This window comes from Suricata suricatta, chromosome 11 (genome assembly GCF_006229205.1).
Source record: "Suricata suricatta isolate VVHF042 chromosome 11, meerkat_22Aug2017_6uvM2_HiC, whole genome shotgun sequence".
In the NCBI taxonomy this organism is placed as follows: Eukaryota; Metazoa; Chordata; class Mammalia; order Carnivora; family Herpestidae; genus Suricata; species Suricata suricatta.
This window is the reverse complement of record NC_043710.1, coordinates 29,225,405-29,248,425: the sequence shown is the minus strand read 5'-3', so window position 1 is coordinate 29,248,425 and position 23,021 is coordinate 29,225,405. Positions and strand designations below refer to the sequence as shown.

The 23,021-nt window shown below is 36.5% G+C and overlaps 1 protein-coding gene across 1 annotated transcript in view; it reads right to left on the bottom strand.

Annotated features, from left to right (window-relative positions):
• The window catches only part of DCDC1 (doublecortin domain containing 1), a 400,051-nt gene that overhangs the window by 72,898 nt on the left and 304,132 nt on the right, over window positions 1-23,021 (bottom strand). Inside the window, exons 21-22 of the mRNA XM_029915553.1 lie at window positions 14,432-14,555; window positions 1,467-1,648 (exon numbers count right to left, since the gene is read on the bottom strand). Coding sequence (XP_029771413.1) covers window positions 1,467-1,648; window positions 14,432-14,555 — 306 coding nt within the window. The remainder of the gene's footprint in view (window positions 1-1,466; window positions 1,649-14,431; window positions 14,556-23,021) is intronic.

The window sequence follows — 23,021 nt, the reverse complement described above, 5'->3', positions numbered from 1 at the left end:
ACAAATCTCTCAAATTATGCTTGGACTACCTGATTGAACTGTGCATTTTAAAACATTAATGTGAAAAGATAAAATCTGTACATAATTTTGAGCCACAGTGAAAGATATAGTGTATAAAAATAAATGTAGAAAGGGACAAAAATTATTTATTTAACTTTGGATGTTTAAAAAAAAGTCATATGCTACTTTAAGGGCATCACCCTCACATTTTACATCTAGCAGAATGAGCTAATTATGAAATGTATGCGTCAAAGATTTCAATTTCAGGCTTGACTTTACTTTGAAGATTAATTTTTTACTCTATCATCTTTACAGGCAGTTCAGTGGACAGCCGAACTGAGTGTTACTCATTGTTCAGTGGTGTATGAAGTATATTTAATCAATGTGAAGGAAGTAATATTAAACGATTATCAGCAGCCTCAAATATTCTAAACATATCAAAAAAAGGTCAAGAGGTAACATCACTGCTAATAATATGAGAAACAATGTATTTAACTCATTCTTTACATCACAGCTCTGCACTGATCTGTGATTTCTTTTGTCAGAAAACGAAATGAAAATACGGCAGGTGATTTTTCTCCAGAGTTGGGGAAATATTGGCTATATGAGAAGATTTCATTCCGACCTTTTAACATAAGCTAAATTGCAGATCAATGTTTTTCTAGAATGATAAGCTTTTAAAATGCTCTTCCAAGGCAGGGATATAAATTATATGAAGTTATATTTTGAAAACTGTATTTGTTTGTTAAATATGCCAAAAATCTTAATGTAAATAATAACGTGCAATAATAATTTAAATAGGGAATTACATAATTCTATTGAAGAAGCCATTTATGAACACAGTTATTTTGAAATACATTAATAAAACAAACAAAAATGCTAATTCAAAATAGACACTGATTCTAGAACTTTTTTTGATCAGAATTACTCACTTCTGATTCTTTTCTCCTATGGTCAGCCTAAATCAGAAGGGTTAAAATTAAGTTCCCAACAAATTTTAATTAAATATTAGCCTCTATTTTCATCTCCAGATATCAACATGAGGGCCCTTTTTAAAAATAAACACAGGGGCGCCTGGGTAACTCAGTTGGATGATTGTCTGACTTCAGCTCAGGTCACGATCTCACAGTTCATAAATTCAAGCCCCTCATTGTGCTCTTCGCTGTCAGCATGGGGCCAGCTTCTGATCCCTTGTCCCCCCCTCTCTCTGCCCCTCCCCCATTCATTCTCCTCTCTCCCTCTCTTTCTCATAATTAAAAACTGCTTTAGAAATTAACCCCTGTAAAAGTTAAATCTTTCTTTATAAATGTATATGAAATAAGAAGATATGACCCAAATTGCTTTTTATAAATAAATAAATAAATAAGTAAATAATAAACAAACAGAATTCCCCCAGAGAAATATCCATAATGAAGACAAAAATTTGTAGAAATTAGAAACAAGAGGTATGAATAAGTTGTTCTTACTGAATTTTCCGTCCAGGTGAGACATCCGGACTGATTAGAACAAACGCTCTGATTTTATTCTTGTCTCCATTCCGCAAAACTCTAAGCCTCACAGGGACGTGCAGCTTTGGGGTCTTACAGACGGATTTCTTCATGGGAGGACTCTTTGGAATCAGCAGTCCTTCTATTGGCCAATCAAACTCCTTCAGAAAAAAAATGACAAAGAATGTGATAATAGGTAAGAAGAGTCATTTCTAGATATAAAAGAAATTAACACACAACTTATACTTTTAATTTTTTGTTCAGTCACCAAAAAATGTATTGGGCACCTAAGATGTTCCAGATAATTCTAAGTGATGTTTTACATAATTAAAGAGGAACAATTTTAAGATGACTGGTTTTTTAAATGCGTGTAAAACCTGTGCTGTGTTACGACGTAGAAGACTTATTCTTCTCAGGGAAATATCATTCTAAAAATATAAAACTGAATTAACCGAATTAGCTTTTTGCTTGTGCGTGAAGTATCATTAATCAATGTGAAGAATGTGTGGAAAGTGAGTGGTTTACAATAGCCTGAGGTAGTATTCTCTTAAACTAGATCTATTTGGCAAAAAGAATACATTTGAGGAGCTCTCCAAAAACCAGAAGGAGATGACAAAAGAACTTAGACAGATTTTCGATGTTTCAGTTGTCAAACTCACTTACAAGGTATCATTCATTCATTTAGTTATTAATTCATGCACTTTCTACATATTGATTGATGATTTACTGTATTCCAGGCATAGTGGTAGGTACTGGAAACAAAACTGAACAGGCCAAAATACTCTTCCTCAAGCAGTTTCGAACGGCGCCTCAAAAACTTACCTAGAAATAAAGCAGCACTCACAACAGTGCGTGTACAACAGCAAGAAAGAACTGGGTCGATGGGACCACGCCGGAGGAGAACCTGACTTAAAAATGCCGTGTGGCAGATCTGAAGCCTCAGTAGGAGTCGGTGCAGTAAAGGATGGGTAAAAAGACAAGGCAGAGTGTAGGTAAGAGATTTAAGGATTAACAGAACCTCATATTTGGGTGGTGAAAAGAGGCAAGGACTGCCTCCCAGGTTTGTAGTTTGAGCAACTGGGTGGGTGGTATGGCTGGTCACAAAAAAATAAACTTTTGTGGAAGAAGAGGACACAGGCACACACATGATCAGGGATGATGTTAGACATGGTCTAAATTCTTTCATTTTTTCCCTATCTGCATAAGCAATTGTCCTGGCAGCAAGTAATCCCCCGTTAATCTGCAACATCCATCCTGTAAAATATCTCAGTTCCACATAAATGTGCACTATGTTTCTACCTGTTCTATCATCTTCAATAGTTGATTTTCCTCTCCCTGTACAGGACTCTACTACCTTGGTTTCAATAGCTATCTATCTGGTAAGTTTTGATATATGACTACCCCTGCCTTGTTATTCTTCTTTGGAAATTGGCTTCTCTTGGCCCTTTGATATTTCATATGTATTTATGAATCAGCTTGCTTAGTTTTCTAAAAGTCTGTGTGGGATATGAGTGCTCTGCAAAGCTTCCTATCGATCCCATTTTGTTAAGACTTTTTTCGTGAATGTCCATTGAATCACATAAAGATCTTTTTGTCTGCATTTGTTGAGATGTGTTCATATGATTATTTATCCTTTCATTGCTGTGTGTTAATTACATTAATTAATTAAAAATTTTCTTTAATATTTAATTTTTGAGAGAGAGAAAGACAGAGCATGGATGGAGGAAGGGAAGAGAGAGTGTAAGAGAATCTGAAGCAGGTTACAGGCTCCAGGCTCCACACTGTTAGCACAGAGCCCAACGCAGGGCTTGAACTCACCAACCAGGAGATCATGACCTGAGCCTAAGTCAGAGGCTTAACTGCCTGAGCCACCCAGTCACCCCTAATTTTTTACTAATATTGCATTCACAGGTCAATCTGAATTGGTCACAATGTTTTATCTTTTTCAATTTGCTAATATTTTTGTTAGGATTTTTGCATGTATGTTCATAAATGAAATTTTCTTATACTAACTTTGTCATGTTTTGGTATTAAGTTTATTCCAACCCATGAAATGAGTTAGAAAGTGTTGCTTCTTTTTTATATGCTGAAATACTTGATTCTTATACATTTGATAGAATCTGCCAATAAATCTATTTGGTATTGGTGTTCTCTTGGTGGGGAGATTTTAACTATTGATTCTATCTCTTCTACAATTATTGGTTTATTCAGGCTTTCTGTTTCTTCTTGATTACATTCTAAGTTAGTTCCATGCAAGAAGCTGACCATTCTGTTTATCTGTTATAATATTTATTAGCATAAAGTTACTTATACTATCCTCTTATTATCTCCTTAATCTTTCAGTATCTGTTTCTATATCTTTCCTTTATTTCTAATATTATGTACCTTAACTATTTTCTCTTAATCAGTTTGGCTAGGTATATCCAATTTCTTAATATTTTCAAAACAAACATTTTTTGTTGATTTATTTTGTATGTATCAGGTATTGCATCAATTTCTGCTCCTATAACTTCCTGTCTTTCCTCCTAATTCTTTGAGTTCATTTTGCTACTGTTTTCCTGACTTTTCAAATTGGAAGCTTATCTCGTTAATTTTCAACCTCTCTTCCTTTTCAATTTAAGTATTTAAGGTTACACGTTTTCTTCAAGTACACTCCAGCTACATCTCACACATTTTGCTTTGGTTCTTAAATACAGTATTTCCTTTTTAATTTTTCATCATGATTTCTTCTTTATCTCATTAGTTAATTAAAATGTCTATCTAAATTTCCTAATATCGGGTCTTTTCTATTTATTTATTTATTTTTAACTTAATCCATCAGCAAAACCTGCTTCTACTTTCAAAATATATCTAGGACTAGTCTACTCTTAAACACCTCCACTCCCACAGTGCTGGCCCACTAGTTTCTCCTATGTATAAATTGCAAAACTCTTCTGCTTATTCTTGCTTCCATATTAGTCCCTTTTTGCTCCATTTTTATAATGATCCTATTAATACTTAAGTCAGAGCACATCACTCCTCTGACTTCTTTGTTCCACACTCTCCATTGGATTCCCATCTCAGTAAGAGCCAAAGATTTTCAAATGACTTACAAGGCTCTGCATGATCTCTACCCCATCTGACCTTATCTCCCTCTGCTCTCCCTCTCACTCATACTGCTGCCATCTTTACTTCATTGTTCTACTTCAGGGTCTTTGCATTTCTTGGCATGCTCTTGCCAAGGAGCTGCTTGTTCTTCAGGTCTTTACTCAAGTATCACCTCAATGAGGCTTCTCAAGGCAGTCAGGAGTGTCCAAACCCCATCCTGCCTCACCCCCACCCCCACCAACATTCCCTATTCCCTATCCTTGCTTCTGTTTTCCTCTTAGTTCTTCTCACTAACATTCAGAAGAGCATCTCGTGAAGTGGCTAAGAGCTTGGGCTCTGGAGTCAGACTTCTGAATTTGAATTTTTGACCCATCATTCTTAGTGTGTGAACTTGGGACAAACCTTTGACCCCAAAGAGATGGAAGTTATTGGATCAATTCTTTCCTTTTTCTCCTCCAGGAGAGGCTTTCCTAGGATCACTGTTTAAATGGCTTATCGAAGGACAGCTTGAAAGCACATTCTCTTATTGGCTCTCTTTCCTTCCCTGCTTGTCTCTGGGATTGCACGTCCTAACAAGGTAGTAGCATATAACGCGTTTGCCTGAGATTCCGCTTTCTGAGGAACCCAAGCAATGATACCAAAATCCACATGAACTATAAATGGAAGAAGTTTCCTAAAGGGGATATGGGTACCAACACCCAACGGATGGAGAAGTCACGATAGGCAGGCAGAATTTCAAACATTCAGTATGGAGGTGGTCTTAGAGTCCTAGCAGTGTCTAAGATCCAGGTGTGGTAGAATGTTAGACTAATACAGACCAAAATGCATGGCCTTTAGTTTATGGAAAAGGAGACCATTTCTTAAAAGCTAGTATAATAAGGAAACTTTACTAACTTATATTCTCTTGAAAAATGTTTAGAATCTGCAAATATATTGAACAATAATATAGTTCAAAAATGTGTTTTAAATAAGTTATAAACAAAATCTGAAGGTTGTGAAAATTAAATATTCTGAAACAGTATCTTATTATAATCCTCTGATTTTTTAAATGCAGTAAATAAAATTAATTGCATTTAATTAGGAGAAAAACAGTGTAAATAAATGTTTAAAAATCTCATGAGTAGATTGCTTTTCAGTTTAGTGATTTTTTATTTATATTTTAATATAAATATTTTGTTTATTAAGCATGTTGATAATAATGGCATACAATGAGGCTAACTCATCACACTTCTAAATAAGCAAAATTTGAATTAATAAAGTTTTTCTGTATTCCTGACTTTCACTGAGGGCATGTTATCTCTATCAAATTTAAAATGCAAAGGACATACTATAAAGTGTTTATATAGATATGTATCTGTTATTAATGGAAGAACATGGGGCTGCTGTCCCTCACTACAGCTACTGAAAAAAAAATGTTATGACAAACTCATTGTGTAGTTTCATTTGAGGCATATCTTTTATATAAAGATTTCATGAGGGATGCTGAGAGTCAAGTTGTATAACTTCTTTAAGAAGTAAGTTCAGGACTGGAGCACATGGGTAGCCCAGTTGGTTGAGTGTCCAACCCTTGATTTTGGTTCAGGTCATGATCTCAGGGTTGATTATGAGATTGTGCCCCTCATTGGGCTCCCTTCTAGGTGTGGAGCTTGCCTAAAATTCTCTTTCTCCCTCCCTCTGCCCCTCCCTTGTTTGTGTGTGCAGGCACACACATGAGTGATCTCTCACTCTCTCTCTAAAAGTGAAAAAAGAAAGTTCAGAACTTATCTGTAATTCTTTTACAACAAAGATCTTAAGCAATTCAGAGCAAATCGACATTTACATAAGTTTTAGACAAAAATGGTCATGAAATGGGAGAGATGAGTGAGAATAGTCTCATTTAAAAACTATTGGCAGATCGGCTGAAAGTCCTAGCCACAACAATCAGACAACAAAAGAAAATAAGAGACATCCAAATCAGTAAGGAAGAAGTAAAATTTGTACAATTTTCAGATGACATGATACTATACATAGAAAACCTGAGAGATTCCACCAAAAAAAACCTGCTAGAACTGATAAATTTAGTAAAGTCATAGGATACAAAATCAATGTACAGAAATCTGTTGTACTTTATACACCAATAATGAATCAGCAGAGAGAGAAATTTAAAAAACAATCCCATTCACAATTGCACCAGAATAATAAGATACCTAGGAATAAACCTAACCAAAGAAGTAAAAGACCTCTACTCTGAAAGCTATAAAACACTGATGAAAGAAACTTAAGGTGACACACAAAAATAGAGATTCCATGCTCATGGAATGGAAGAACAAATATTGCTAAAATGTCTATTCTACCTAAAGCAATCTGCACATTTAATGCAATACCTATCAAAATACCAATAGCATTTTTCACAGAACTAGAAAAAATATTCCTAAAATTTGCATGGAACCACAAAATATCCTAAATAGCCAAAAGCAATCTTTAAAAAAAAAAAAAGTAAAGCTGGAGGTATCACAATTCTGAACTTCAAGTTATATTACAAAGCTGTAGTGATCAAAACAACATGCTACTGGCACAAAAATAGACACATAGAACAATGGAATAGAATAGAAAACCCAGAAATAAGCCCTCAATTATATGGTCAATTAATCCTGAACAAAGCAGGAAAGAATATCCAAAGGGACAACAACTATCTCTTCAACAAACAGAGTTGAAAAAACTGGACAGCAGCATGCAAAAGAATGAAACCAGACAACGTTCTTATGCCATACATAAAAACAAAGTCAAAATGGATTAAAGGCATAAATGTGAGACTTGAAACCATAGAAACCCTAGAAGAGAACACATGCAGTAACTTCTGTGACATTGGCTATCACAACTTTTTTTTCAATATGTCTCCTGAGCAAGAGAAACAAAAGCAAAAATAAATATTTGGGACTACATCAAATAAAAAGTTTCCACACAGTGAAAAAAAACCCAAACAAAACTGAAAAACAACCTGTGGAATGGGAGAAGATATTTGAACATGATATATAAAGAGTTAGTATCCAAAATATATAAAGAACTTATAAAACTTAACACCCAAAAAAACAAATAATCCAATTCAAAAGTAGGCAGAAAACATAAACAGACATTTCTCCAAAGAAGATATACAGATGGCCAACAGACACATAAAAAGATGATCATCATCACTTATCATTAGGGAAATGTAAACCAAAACTACAATGAGATATCACCTTACACCTGTCAAAATGGCTAAAATCAACAACACAAGTAACAACAGGTGTTGGCAAGGCTGTGGAGAAAAAGAATCCTCTTGCACTGTTGGTAGGAATGCAAACTGGTGCAGTCACTCTGGAAAACAGTATGGAGATCCCTCAAAAAGTTGAAAAAAGAACTGCCCTACAATCCAGCAATCACAGTAATGGATATTTACCCAAAGAATGCAAAAAAAAAAAAATCTTAGTTCCAAGGGACACATGCATCTCTATGTTTATAGCATCATTATTTAAAATAGCCAAGATATGGAAGCAGTCCATGTATCCATCGATTGATGAGTGGATAAAAAAAGATATGGAGGAAAAAATATGTGGTGTGTATATACATATGTATTATATTATATGTGTATATAATAAATAATGGAATATTATTCAGCCATAAAAATAATGAAATCTTAGGGAGCTTGGGTGGCTCAGTTGGTTGAGTGTCTGACTTCAGCTCAGGTCATGAAATCATGGCTTGTGAGTTCAAGCCCCATGTCAGGCTCTGTGCTGACAAACAGCTCAGAGCCTGGAGCCTGCTTCAGATTCTCTATCTTCTTCTCTCTCTGCACTTCCCTGATCATGCTCTGCCTCTCTCTGACTCTCAAAAATAAATAAACGTTAAAAAATTAAAAAAATTATAATGAGATCTTGCTATATGCAACCACATGGGTGGAGCTAGAGAGTATAATGCTAAGCTAAATAAGTCAGTCAGAAAAAGACAAATACCATATGATTTCACTCATATGTAGAATTTAAGAAACAAAAACAAATGAGAGAGAGAAAGAGAGAGAGAGAGAGGGAGAAACCGAGAGACAGACTCTTAATGATAGAAAACAAACTGATGGCCAGCAGAGGGGTGGGGGGAGGTAATAGGTGACGGGTATTAAGGAGTGCACTTGTCGTGATGAACACAGGGTGATGGATGAAATTGCTGAATCACTATGCTGTACACCTGAAATTAATATTACACTGTATGTTAACTAACTGGAATTAAACTAAAAATTAAAAAAAAAACTTCCTAAGTCCTCATGGAAATGGTGACCACCACAGACAGAAACTGTAGCAACATGGTAGCAATTGCTGAGTTCAGACAACTTCCTTTGCTTTCCAGTTAAATGAAGGAAGCCCAAGGTCTTCTATATACTCTGAGATACCATGGAACACAACCCAAAGAAATGCAATATTATCTTGAAGGACAGTAAAACATGTGTAATTAACTGATAACCATGGAGAGCTCTTTACTCCCCAACCTTTTCCCCATTGGAATTCTTATGTTCCATTTATTTCTTTACTGGTCTTCTCTGTGTTCACAATAACCCACGGTGTGGCTACCCATTGTCAGGAGATGGGTCTTGGTGCTCACTTAATCCGATAATTCTGCTTTTTCTTTTTCACCTCTCTCTCATGACAAGAGAGAGCCTATGCTTCTTTGGAAAGAACCACTCTTAACTACTGATCTAAATTTCATCAAACTGGTCCTCATTCATCTATTTGTTGTTAGTAAACTAATGGATTCTTCAATACTCTGTCTTGGGCCTTCTTATACTACCCTTTTTAGTCTCTTAAAAATTGTGAAGTTTTAAGTATTTTGTTTAACATGGGCTCTCCTAATAGTTACGTTTTAATTTAACAATTTGGAAATTTAGAAATCACTAACCAATAGCCCATTCCAAAATCTTAAGTCTCTTTAAACTCACTTCTCCAACAATTTCATCCTTGAATACGAAAACCATTGCTCCTTACCCTTAAGTGTTTAAAAATACAACTTCTCAATTTATAACTTTTTTCCTAAGGGAGAAGAAAATAGCCTGAGTTCTCATAAATTACGCCAGTGAACTTAGTCACAGAATAAATAAAAAAAATTCATTAATTTTATATTTTTATAAGGTTTTAACATTTTAAGATTATTGATATCCTAAGATATGTGAAATGCTATTTTCTCATAGAAATATTATCAACTGCCTTTTAGGATAAATAATATTTAACAGTGAGAACAGGATGAGGCCTGTCCTCAGAGCAGCTGTTACCACTGAGTGACAGAGTCTGTATTAACGCAGTCTAAGTTACCACCCAAATAACGCCTCTTGTCCATATTTCCAGAAGTCTTCCCTTGGCCATCATTCTTTTGATGGTTTCTTGTCAAAGAATAAACAGAAGAACTTAAGTCCCACTCAGGATAGTATTTCTTAGATGGATTTCTTACAGTCAATATTTGACTCCGTATTCAGCCCCATTCAGATAGCCAGGCTGGCTGACTTTCCTCACACTGACCGTATGACTGAAAGAACTGCTTCAACAAACAGCCTTGCTTTCTGAGGCACCAAACTTTTTCTGTGAGGGTTTTTTTTTTGTTCTGCCCTTCTTTGTTTTTTATTCATCAAGTCTGTTTTCTTCCTTTCTGGTTCCTTCCTTTTTGACACACAGCCTATACTTCTTAAACTGTAAGCTCCATGAGGGTAGCAACCATTATCTCCTTCCTTGTTCTGTTTGCATTGTCTAAATATACAATAAGTAATGGTTAGATAAGTAGTAAGGTTGGAAGATTAAATGTGGAATAAATAAATAAATAGATAAATATACACTTACTGATTAAAATATTCTGAATCCCCACAATATGAAGGTCACATTTCCTAACTGCAGTTTGTTTATATGGAGAGTCTTCTCAAACAAAATATTAATTGCATTAAAAACATTTTTTAATGTTTGTTTATTTTTGAGAGAGACAGAGAGTGAGCGGGGAAGGGGCAGAGAGAAAAGGAGACACAGAATCCGAAGCAGGCTCCAGGCTCTACGGTGTTAGCACAGAGCCTGACACAGGGCTCAAACTCACTAACTGTGAGGCCATGACCTGAGCCGAAGTCACATGCTTAACTTACTGAGCCACCCAGGTGCCCTAATGGAATTTCACTGTACACTGATAATATCATCTTTTGCTTAAAAAATCAGTAAAGCAGAAATGATACTGGAAGAAAATACAGTTCCTTCAGATAAAAAGGGTCCAGACTTTAAGTGAAATAGATTATATTTAAGTTGATAAAGAACTGTTTAAGTTCCCTGCCTGGTAGGTGTTTTCTTCTCTTTCTCAAACATTGCAAGAACTAAGAGTACTCTTAGGCCGAGTCATTTTGAAATACACAGTCACTTTGTCTTATTTTAGCTAATTTAGTACCTTAGTCCTTTCCTTCTGGTTTAACAATGACCAGAGTTTTATTGGGGTACAGTCTTATCTCTCCACCCAAATACTATTATTCTATTTGAATGTTTAGAGAACATTGGAGTACTCCATTTTTATTCCTAAGACTCTGCAGTTGTCAAGTCTCAGACCATTCACAAAAATGCATTATTTATCGTAAAATTTAAAGGAACAGGTTAACTTAGGTTTTCTAATATAATTACCATGCATCATTTAAATCAATTAATTAACTGAATTATTTTACTTATATGCTGAAATTTAAAAATGTAAGCACAATAGCTCTGAAATTTGAAATAATTTTCTCTCTTTTCCTACAAAAGAACACTTCCTTGTGAGGCATCTTTGTTCACCTCCCACCCCAGTGGGTGGTAGGAAGCTTGATATCCCAATTAGAGGTGCCCCAGTTTCTGCAAATGTAAAACAGCTTTTTTTTGGTGTTTGTTTTTAGCTATGTCCTTTGGTGTACATATTCAATCAAACTGAAGTTTTGAATTTTTACCAGAAATGTTGTTTCCTTTCGGATGTATACCCCACCCTTCCCCTTCCTCAGTGTGGTTGCTGATAGATGAAAATTCTGTAAACTGTATACCATTGGGATAAGAGTCCATGGTCTCCAGGTGAAAATGCCGCCTTGATTCTCAGAGGCCACTATGTATGGGCCTCTTGTGCTCTTTGGCCCCTGGACAACCAGCTGGCATTTGAATACCACCAGTTGAGGGGTAAGTTATCCTGCCTCCTCTGTGGGTTTAGCCTCTGTTTTTCCTGAATCTCTGTAAAAAACAAAAAAATCTAGAATTGGGGCAATTCACAGTGTTTTTTTCTTGGCTTATCCTGGGCCTCTTGCTCCCTGTCCTTGCTCCATGTTGGATCTCCCTAGTACTGTAAACCCCAGTCTTAGGCATACAGTTTGCCTAGCCACTGGCCAGGGCTGCCCAACCCGCAGCCTCTGGTATTTGGAAGAACTTCTTTCCCACTCAACGAAATTCATATCTAGATTGTTGCTTCACTACTAAATATAAGAGTGTCTAAATATAAGACTATCTTGGGGCCTAAGTAATGACTTCTTGGTTTCAGACTCCATCTGTCTTTTTCCTAAAGCACTGAGACTCATTTAATCAGTGAGGAGGCATAGGAAAATGTGACTTATGGAGAAAGAGAAAACTTGATTGAAGCCAGAAAGTATGACAAAACAACTAAAAAATCAGGAGAAAATTATTTTAGAAAATCTTTAGAGTGTATCAATGATATGACAATAAAGCAAAATTTACTAGGGACCCAGAGAGGTAAACAGAGTGCTGAAACTAGACTTTATTTTTAGGAAATTTGACAAACCCCAATGAATTTGAGTATCTCCTTCCATGGTCTTGCAGAGGAAGGACACAGGAGACAAATTTCAAGGCCTACCAAAGGTGGGAAGTCTGATAGAAAACTCTCTCCCCTCATAAAACAAGAGTCACAATAGGCCAAATGTCAGTGAAAAGGCAAACCAGAAATAATACTCTCCAGGTGGCTGCAAGTAAAATAGATTCTTTCAAACAGTTTCTCTGTGTAGAAGAGAAAAATAATCTTCACTGAGAATTCATACCACACAGGTCGATCCTCACTTGTAATTTAAAATACATGAGATAAAGATGAAGAGAAAATTAATTATCTGAAAGAAAAATGCCTGAAAACATGATGCAAAAATGTACCATCAAGAGACAAAGACATGAAAAATACAAAAGAGAGGTTAACAGACATGGAGGTCAAAATCAGAAGCTCTAGCTTACATGTAATCAGGATTTTCTGTAAAGAATGAAATGAAGGGGTGCAGGAGAGAGAATATTTGACAATGGGTGATAAAGTTCCAGAAATGATGCACGATACCAATCCACAGATTCGAGAACCTGAAGCAGAGAAAATAAAAAGCAATCCTCCCTCAAGCATTGTGTGGTGAAGCTGAAAAATACCAAAGAAAAGGAAAAATACTAAAAGTAGTCAGAGAAATGATTACCTTCAAAGGAATAACATTTAGAATGCTGGATGGCTGCTAGGTAACAACACTGGAAGGTAGAAGTCAGTGATGACATCCTCCGTTCACTAAGTGAAAATGCCGTATATAAAGGAGGGCAAAGTAAAGACATTTTTAGAATAAGTAAAAAACCAAAAGAGGCTGTTACCAATAACTGAAAGAAGGGTATGCTAGATAGAAGGAAAGTTATCATAGGTGGAAGGACTGAGATGTGAGAAGAAATTATAACAAGAAAGTGGGGGATGGGGTTCAATCTAAATAAATATTTGCTACATATAATAATTTAATATTTTGTGGAAAATTTTTAAAAGATAAATTTCATGGGAACCTGGGTGGTCAGTCAGTTAAGTGTCCGACTTCAGCTCAGATCATGATCTTGGGGCTCATTTTTTAAAATTTTTATTTGCTTCTTATATCTTTGGGTCTGAGACTCCCATCAGGCTCTGTGCTGACAGCTCAGAGCCTGGAACCTGCTTCAGATTCTGTGTCTCCCTCTCTGTCTGCTCCTCCCTCACTCATGCTCTGTCTCTCTAAAATAAATAAATGTTTCAAAAATGTTTAAGATAATTTTCATGGCAATAATAGCATATGTTACAAATTGTGTAATTGAAGGTACTCTAATGTTCTTGATTATTTGGAAGAAGAGTAAATATATTTGTTTTCTTTAGATTTTGATCATTTATATATGCAGGCTGAAACATTCAGAGTAATAACAAAAAAAAATGGAAATGGAATGTATAGTTTCCAAACTCTACCAGGGGGAAATGTAATGAGAAGAAAAAAGTTAATCTAAAAGAACATAAGAATGGAGAAAAAATGAAACATAGGTAAAATGGGACATATAGACAGAAAATAATAATCCAAACATATCTGTCATGACAATAAATAGAAAAGACCGAATCCTTTAGTTCAGAGATAAAGATTGTCAAATCATTGTTTTCATATTGACTGTATACCAAAGACCCTTCTAAAATAGAATATGCAAATATAGAAAGTAAAAGAAAGGAAGAAAGATATATGAAGCAAATAAAACTTTAAAGAAATAATAATTAGCTGACAAATTTCTATTACTATTGAATAATTGAGATTTTTACTAGAGCTAGGAAGAATCTTTACATAACGATAAAAGTTTCAATTCATGAGGACAAAATAATATTTTAAAATATGTGTGTTTCTAAGAACTAAATTTCAAAATATGTATAGAAAAACTTGGCAGACCATAAAAGGAACTAAATTCATTTCTATAAGGAAAGACTTAGACACATCTTTCTAATGAATTGGTACAACAACAGAGTTAGTCTCTTGCACCTAACAACTGTAATTCAAAAATTTCGTGGAAATTTTCAGAAAATTGACCACATGTTGGGATTAAAAGTAAATCTCAACAACCACCTGTTATACCAAATACAACCTTATTAAGTTGGCCACTGGGAAGCACTGGCCACATGTAGGTAAGCTTGTTCCAGAGAGGATTTTCAACTCTGGAATGTTTCCACTGGTCCGGTTTATTGGTCTCTTCATGTTTTATGGCCCATCTAAAACAAAATAAGAGACAAAAGACGTTCAGTAAGGTTAAATATCATTTCCAAAAAAAAAGTTCAGTTTGGATTAAAAACCCAGATCTGATAATTTGCTATGTACAAGAGACATACCAAAAAAGCCATTTAAAAAAATTTTTTTAATGTTTAATTTATTTTTGAGACAGAGAGAGACAGAGCATGAGAGGGGGAGGGGCAGAGAGAGAAGGAGACACAGAGCCGGAAGCAGGCTCCAGGCTCTGAGCTGGCTGTCAGCACAGAGCCCGACACGGGGCTCGAACCCACAAACGTGAGATCTGACCTGAGCTGAAGCCGGAGGCTTAACCAACTGAGCCACCCAAGAGCCCCCAAAAAAGCCATTTTAAAATAAAAGAATAAGTTTTTTTAAATAAGGAAACACTGGCAATGTTATAACTGACAGTAGAATTTGAAGAAAAGTCAAAGTAAATAACCATTTTTAATAACAATGACATAAATAACAAAATAATACTGACAGAAAAAATTAAGCAAAACTTTTTAGACATTCAGAAAGAAATTGACATAAACACAATTATTGTGAGAGACATTATTACAAGACCAACAGATTATAAATCACCAGGTAAATTTTTCTAGAGTAACACATAAGGACATGAAATAACTGACTGATATAATTAATAAATGTATGACCATTTATTTATATATATTGTAGCCTACTAACAGAAAATACCTCTTTCTCAATAATTATTGGAACATTTATAATATGTGCCACATACTAACAATGTAAAAACTTCAGAGGCACCTAGTGGCTCAGTTGATTAAGTGTCTGAGTTTTGATTTCCACTCAGGTTATGATCTCATGATGGGTCATGAGATCAAACCCCAAGTCAGGTTCTGTGCTGAGCATGGAGTCTGCTTAAGTCTCTCTCTCTCTCTCTCTCTCTCTCTCCATCTCTTTCTCAGAACAAACTGAGGGTTGCTGGAGGGTGTTAGGATGGAGGATGGGATAAATAAGGTGATGGGCATAAAGGAGGGCACTGCTAGGATGAGCATTGGATGTTAAAAGCAAGTGATGAATCACTAAATTCTATTCCTGAAACCATTATTACACTATATGTTAACTAACTTGGATTTAAATTAAAAAAATATATATTCGCTCTTTCTCCTCCTTTGCCCTTCCCTGCTTGCACACACATATGCAACCACACTCATTCATAAATAAATAAATAAATAAAATATAAACTTCAATACAGTTTTAAAATGAAAATTGAACAAGCCACACTTTGTAGGAAATGATTACAAAAAATTAGACATACACAAAAGTTTAAATTTTACAACTCGAATCACATAATTTAAAAACATATTCTCTCACGCCAAAAGCTTTTATATCATATAAAGGTGAAAAAAAGATCAATATCTGTTTAGAAAGAAGGGAAAGTAAGAATCATGAAAACATATAACCTGGAACCACATTAAAAGGTAAATTTATAATGTTAAGTGTTATTTTATTTTATTTTATTTTAAGCCAAATTGAGAAGAACTAATAAACATTCAATTCAAGCCAATTATTTTAAAGTATATATAAAATTGTCCCATGGAAAACATATGAAAGGAAACAATATTCAAATAGAAATAAATTAAAAAACAGAACATCAGTAGAATGATTCAAAGAAATGTTTTTGAAATAAAAATAAAATAGCAAGTGTCTTGCAAATAAATCTAGATTAATATAATACAAGCCAAACAGGAGAACTAAGCTAAATAGCACAGAAAGGGCTGAAAGAGTATATTACGCATGCGTAGTTTAAGAAATTCAAAAATTCCAATGAAATAAATGAAATAAAAAAAACTCATAGATTTGAAACAGAAAATAGCATGCTCTTGCTTGCATAATTTCACAGGTCATGGACAGATAATTTTCATGCTATATAAAATATTTTAAATCATAAAGATAGAGAAAACTAGTTAATTTATTCCATAAGGGAGAGAGAAGCTTCATAACAAAGTCCATCGCTGGTAATTTAAGAAGTAATAGAGTAATTTTACTTAATGATGTAAAATTCCTAAATCAATATTAGCCAACAAAATTTAACATTATGGCAAGAGTTAATCACTATAGTTAAGTCATACTGCGCCTAGAAATGAAATGATGGACAAAGATAACAAATCACTGATTAATGAATGAGAATACAAGAAGCGGCCTATCACTTATACTTTTCGAGCACACGTGATGGTCATCTGAGCTTAAAAGTTTTCTGAAATAGCCCGGCCCCATCAGAAACAACTGCAGTACTCACTGATGGAAATTCTTGGGGCCTGACCCCTAGGGGTGGGGTGGCAGGAAAGACCTGTTCCTTACCAACATGGAACCAAGTGGAACCAAACTGAACGTTCTTAGAGGCCAGAGTGCATAGCCCCTGTGTTATATTTCTCAGTGAAATCATATGTTTTAGTTGGATGCGTCCCAGAATGTTAACGACATACAGTAAATGCCCAACCATTTGAAACGAAGTCTAAGGGGAAATGGAAAGCTCATTCTTTTAGACATTATTTGAACTATGGGGAAATGAGTAACATCAGAAGGTGGTGAGCTCCTGCTGTTGCTGGTGAATAGGATAGGAATGCACATAATTAGTTCACATCAATTTTTATTTTTCTGAATACCCGGCAGTCTCCTAAAGACCTGCTCCTATACAAAATCTCCCTAGGGGTGCCAGGGTGGCTCAGTTGGGTAAGCGGTCTGACTCTTGGTTTCTACTCAGATCATGATCTCATGGTTCCTGAGATAGAGCCCTGCATAGGGATTCTCTCTCTCTCTCTCTCTCTCTGCCCCTTCCCTGCTTGTGCTCTCTCTTTCTCTCTCTCAAAAACAAATCAGCTTTAAAAAATAAAACACAAATGTTGATTATTATGCTAGAGGAAAACGAAATTATCTGGAGGCGTGTGCAGAGGCTCGCTTTCTTGCTCCCCATCACCACTTCCAGACTATTGTTCCTGCGTCCTCCTCCTAAAGTCTTTGCTTTGAAGCACTTATCAATAGACCAGAGCAATTATTATCCTTCGTGGTTGCATCATATCAGTTTCTCTGTACCCCTCCCTCTCATTTATTGAAGATTTTACCATCCTGGATTGCTTTCGTTTTCTCCCCCTCTGTTCCTGTAATCATTCAACACCTTTTAAATCTCTAAGTAGACAATCACCCCTGGCCTCTCAGTGCCTCCAATGATCTTAACTCCATCTCACACCAGCTGCCCTTCCCATGGACACAGCCTCAAACTGGTCATTACAAATCATGGTAACACTTCTAAAATTTTAATTGAAAGAAGCCCACCTCACCACCATCTCCATTTTCTCTAGTTCACACATTTCAGTAGCCCACTCTAACAATTCTTCACTCTACCACGTGTTCCAACCCATTGCTTCTATCACCCTGTCACATTCCATACCTCCCTACCAGGCTCACCCTGGGAGACCCTTTATACTTAGCTAGGATTCATGGACCATTACAGTCATGCTCTTGTCCTGACTCATTGACCTACTCTTCCTTTTCTTGTACTCAAGTTAAAAAAAAATAGAAACCAACCCTCGTCCAATTCTCTACCTACTGAAAGCCTGTACCTTAATAGTTGAACAGTGGATAGAGAAAACACATTAATGATTCCATTCATGGAATCACAATAGACGAATGGAGAACAATGAAAATGGGAGGTGGTAGAATATAGTACAGAGAATTTTGAGAATTTGAGGACTTCTTGGTTCTCACAATGATTGGAAGACACTGCTGTTATTTCAAATGGCAGGCAACCAAGAATACCAAAGAAATACAAAGAAAGTTTGTCCTGTATTATACACTTGTAAATTTCCCTCCAAATATTCATGTTAGATGAATATCTATTTATCAGTGCCTAAAACCAAACTACATTTTATAATAACCAAAGTATTATAATATACATCAAATGTTCTAGAAATGCAACTCCCTCTAATATGCCAAAGAGGGAGGGGTGCCTGAGTGGCTTAATCAGTTAAGCATCCAACTCTATTTCAGCTCAGGTCATGATCTCAGGGTTTCATGAATTCGAGCCCCACATGGGGCTCCACTTTGACAGTGTGGAGCCTGCTTGGGATTCTCTGTCTCCCTCTGTCTCTTAGCCCGTTTCTCACTTGTGCTTTCTCTATCTCTCTCAAAATAAATTAAAAACAACTTTTAAAAATATCTCAAAGAGGGAAACTTTGATGCTTCATGTGTCATTTACTTGGTTGGAAAAATTCTATCACTAATGACACTGCCATTCACCATTTTTGAGTCACCTGTATAACACAACTGTATCATCTGACATTTGTAGTTTATATATTTAGCTTATATTTGCATAGGAACAAGAATCTTCAAACTTGATCGTGTTATCTAGTATCACTGTACTGAGAATTTATATTGAAATATATATTACTTTAATTTTTAAATTATTTTTTTACTATCATTATCGTTACTATACAGGCATTTCCTTAGAAATTACGTTGGTGTTTAGGTTATCTTAACTACAAATTGTATTTTAGGATGGTAAAATAATATTTTAGTATTACAAAATATTTGTTATACAAAAGAAGCATCAGATCCAATAGTGTTGACAAGCACTAGTTTTAAATGCACAACCACAAACCTCTAGTGGGCCCTTAGGACTTCTGGGGTATCCCACTGACTTCCTCCAGCCCAGTGACTCCAGGCCTCTGAGAAGCATCCCATTTCCTTCTCATTAAACCTCACACCCTGTCATTCATTGCTCAATGCTGCTGGAGATCTTATTTCACTGAGAAAACACAAGTGTTCAAAAAAGACCTTCTTCATCTTCCTAACAGCAAATCTTCAGACTCCCTCCCTCTAGACTTGCTACAGTGGAGCTGTATGAGCTCCAGCCTACGGCAAAAACTTCTGCCTGTGGCTTAGATCCTTACCCTCTCTCATCTAGGACTGCGTGTCATATGCTTCGCAGTGTGAGGTAAGACAGATGCAACTACCTTCTATTGTACACTGAAAGTGGTACGTTCAGGCTCAGGCTCAAGCCAAGTCCAGAGGGCATTATTCTACTGCAATAATTCCTCTCCCTTAATACACACCTATGGCCTCAAGGGGATTTCTCTACAATCATTTGACAAATGGCAGAAGGATTCAAGCCTGGTTCACAAAGCAGTCAGTATGATGTGTTGATGCTAGTCGGAAGTGAATTACTTCTGTGCTATAGTCGACTTGGGTATGGCTCTGGAGAAGAGTGTTGAAAAGAAATTGTACTATTAGAGTTGTGAGTAGCATATTTAATCATCTATTTTGTAGAAAGGAATAGGTGATCAGAGGGTGGATATACATTGAACCATGGCAGTGATTAATGGTTTAGTCTGATGTTCAGGAGCTTCAGAAAAGCAAAACTGGAAGATCAAGATTATAGAATTCTGATTGGGGAGGATACAAAGCATGTGGATTTTATCTCTCATGTTAATGCCCACCAGCGAGCATTAAGGGATCCATTTTATAGCAAAATAGTTGTAACAGTGAGGCACAAGATTCACTTGTCTTACATTGTACTTGATCATTCAAAAGCAGCTAGCCTGATAGAAGGGAGAAATGTCCATAAAGTCTCCTAAGGTTCTAGCTTGGGGAAACAGCTTGCAGGGTTGGGGTGTTATCCTAAAGGATCAGAATATTCAGTGATCCAGCAATATAAATGTGTTTTGTCCTCAATAGCTAAAATGTGTGGGCTCAGAAACCCACAGAGGGAGGATTTACCCATCTGACCATCTGACCTTATGGCCAGATGACTGACAAACAAAATGTGTGCTCCTGTTTCCAAAAACAAGCTTGTGCTAATTTTCACTGTGGGAACACTTCTTCCAGGAGATACAGTAAGTCTTCCACTGACCTACAGAAACTAGCCACTTTGGACTCTTCATGCCAGTAAGTTAGAAGGTCAATAAAGAAGTTACTCTATTGATTAGAGAACTGAGCTTGATCTTGATTACCATTATGAGTGAAGTTTTCTCCTACACAGTGAAGGCAAGAAAGAGGGAAAAGTCTGAAACCCAGGGACCTTTGGGGCATCAACTCCAACAGTCACAGTCTGATCATGGAAGGGAAATTAAAGCTGAGACCTTTCAGGATAAAGTCCTGGATAAAATAACCCAGACTACACAAAGTGCTAGACAAGAATGAGAGAAATCTAGGGGCAGCTAGGTGGCTCAGTTGGTGAAGCGTCCAACGTCCAACTCTTGATTTCAACTCAGGTCATAATCTCACAGTTTGTGAGACTGATCCCCACATTGGACTCCACACTGACACTGCAGAACCTGCTTGTTATCTCTCTCTCTCTCGCTCTCTCTTGCTCTCGCTCTCACGCTCTCTCTCTCTCTCTTCCTCCCCCATGCTCTTGCATTCTCTCTCTTTCTCTTCCCCCTTCTCCCTCTTTTTCTCCCCCTTCTCTCTCTCTCTCTCTCTCTCTCTCGGTCTCTGTCTCTCTCCCTGTCTCTTTCTCTTTCTCTCACTCTCTCAAAATAAATAAACTTTAAAAAAGAATAAAAGAAATCTAGAATGAGTGGAGAAGGAGGGAATAAATACACATCAATTAGTCTGAAGGCCAGCACAGGGGGACTGAGGCTTAATTTGCTCTTTTTAAGTCATTTTAGAAGAGTGTAAGGGATGACCACATTGAAGTACTGGGCTGTGACTTCCTCTCTTGAGACAGACATGAGGGCATCTTGTTCTTTTATGGAATCTGGATACATCAGAGGTGCAAGTGGATTGGAGTGGGGCTGGAGCAAGGGGTGTGTAGAACTGGGCCCGATTCATTGCCTCTTCAAGCTCACAGTGCCCAACCAGCTTCCCTTGTTCACATGCTCACTGGAGATCCTCATCCAGCAGCGTTGTCACATCATCTTCTCCCAACTCCAACTCTCTCATCTTTGGCATAGCCTCCTTAATATCCATTGAATCAGGAGCCAGAGTGGCTCCCTTTCCCAGATCTAACAGACATTTCCATTATTCAGGCGGCAGATAAAACATTGCACAATGGAGAATGGGCTCTGGCTTCCCAAGTGATTACCTCAACAGGTCCTGAAAGGGTCAGTAACATAACCCAGAGGTAAGGAGAGTCAATGTCTCCTGGGGTGAACCTTGATTATTGAAGACTCAGAGACAAGAAGAAGTCAATGAATCCCACTCCCTTTCTCAGCAAGATAATGGTGTTTGTACAAGCCTGGATGGAAGGTATCCTAAGTGAGTTTACTTAGGAAACTATGGCCACCTTCTTAATACTCCACCTGGTACCTGTTCCTGCCACGCTCTCATTTTTTTTCCACGTTGCTGAGCTAGGATTGCACTTCCTAATAAAACCTTAGCATATATAAATGCTGCCTCAGACAGCATTGTCATCGAGGGAGCTAGAATGACAACACCAAAGTAAGGGGTAGGGAGAGGTGATTGAAATCTCTAGCCTGGCATACACTCAGGTAGGGTATCTTTTCATAAAAGAGTCTAAACTGAATTTTAAAAAGTATCTTGGCAAAGGGGATGGGACAGGATTTAATCATCAAGTGTAAGGATTCAAAAATAAAACTTCACCCATACTATACAATATACTTATAATTTACAGAGGCATACTTGTATGAATGTATGGGTAGAAACTTATTCTTTAGTTTAATTCCAAGATTTCTCAAGAACGGAAAAGCATTCAGTGTTCTGGGTGCAGTTCCTATATAACTTCAGCCCAACGAAGTGTCTTTAAAGGAGCTAATCAAGTTCAACTTACACTATTAATAAACATTCACACAGAGCAAAGGCCATTAGATTTCAGAGTTCAGCACAGTACGAGTTTTTATGTAAAAGCAATAGACATCTTACTATTCTGTTTTATAAATGAAGAGCTGACAGACCCTTAACTGTAATGGCACCAGCAGGCCCTGCTGTAATGACTGTACAAGTGCACAACATAAATTAGAACTTTACCGCATTGTTATGGGCGCAGAATCTTAATTCCTGAAAGCCTACACTAGGTGGAGACAGCGATTCATGAAATGCTTGCAGGCAGCCTTCTGGCCCCTGAAGAATTTATCTCTATTTAACGTTTTTCCTCCTTCTCTTTAGTGTGAAAAAGGTTGTTCTTGAACAATTAGGTGTTTTTAATAGAAGCTATATAAAACAAAACATCTCAGGCATTGGAAAGCCTACTTGAAAACATACACATACATACACATCCTACAAGGCAACCAAATAAGGTTCCAAATCAGGTTTATTTAGTTAAAATAGTGTCTGTATTAATGCTGCCTTTTCATTAAAGGTAAAAGTCTATTTATGATACTTCATGAGCATCTACCCCCATGGTTAGGAGTATGACCAAAGTTAAAATATCCTCCTGGACTTCACTGAGCCTAAAAAATAAAAAATCAGGATCATTCAACATTTCAGTTGATCCCATGTCTCCTCCCTGAAAAACTAGGTCAAGGATTGAT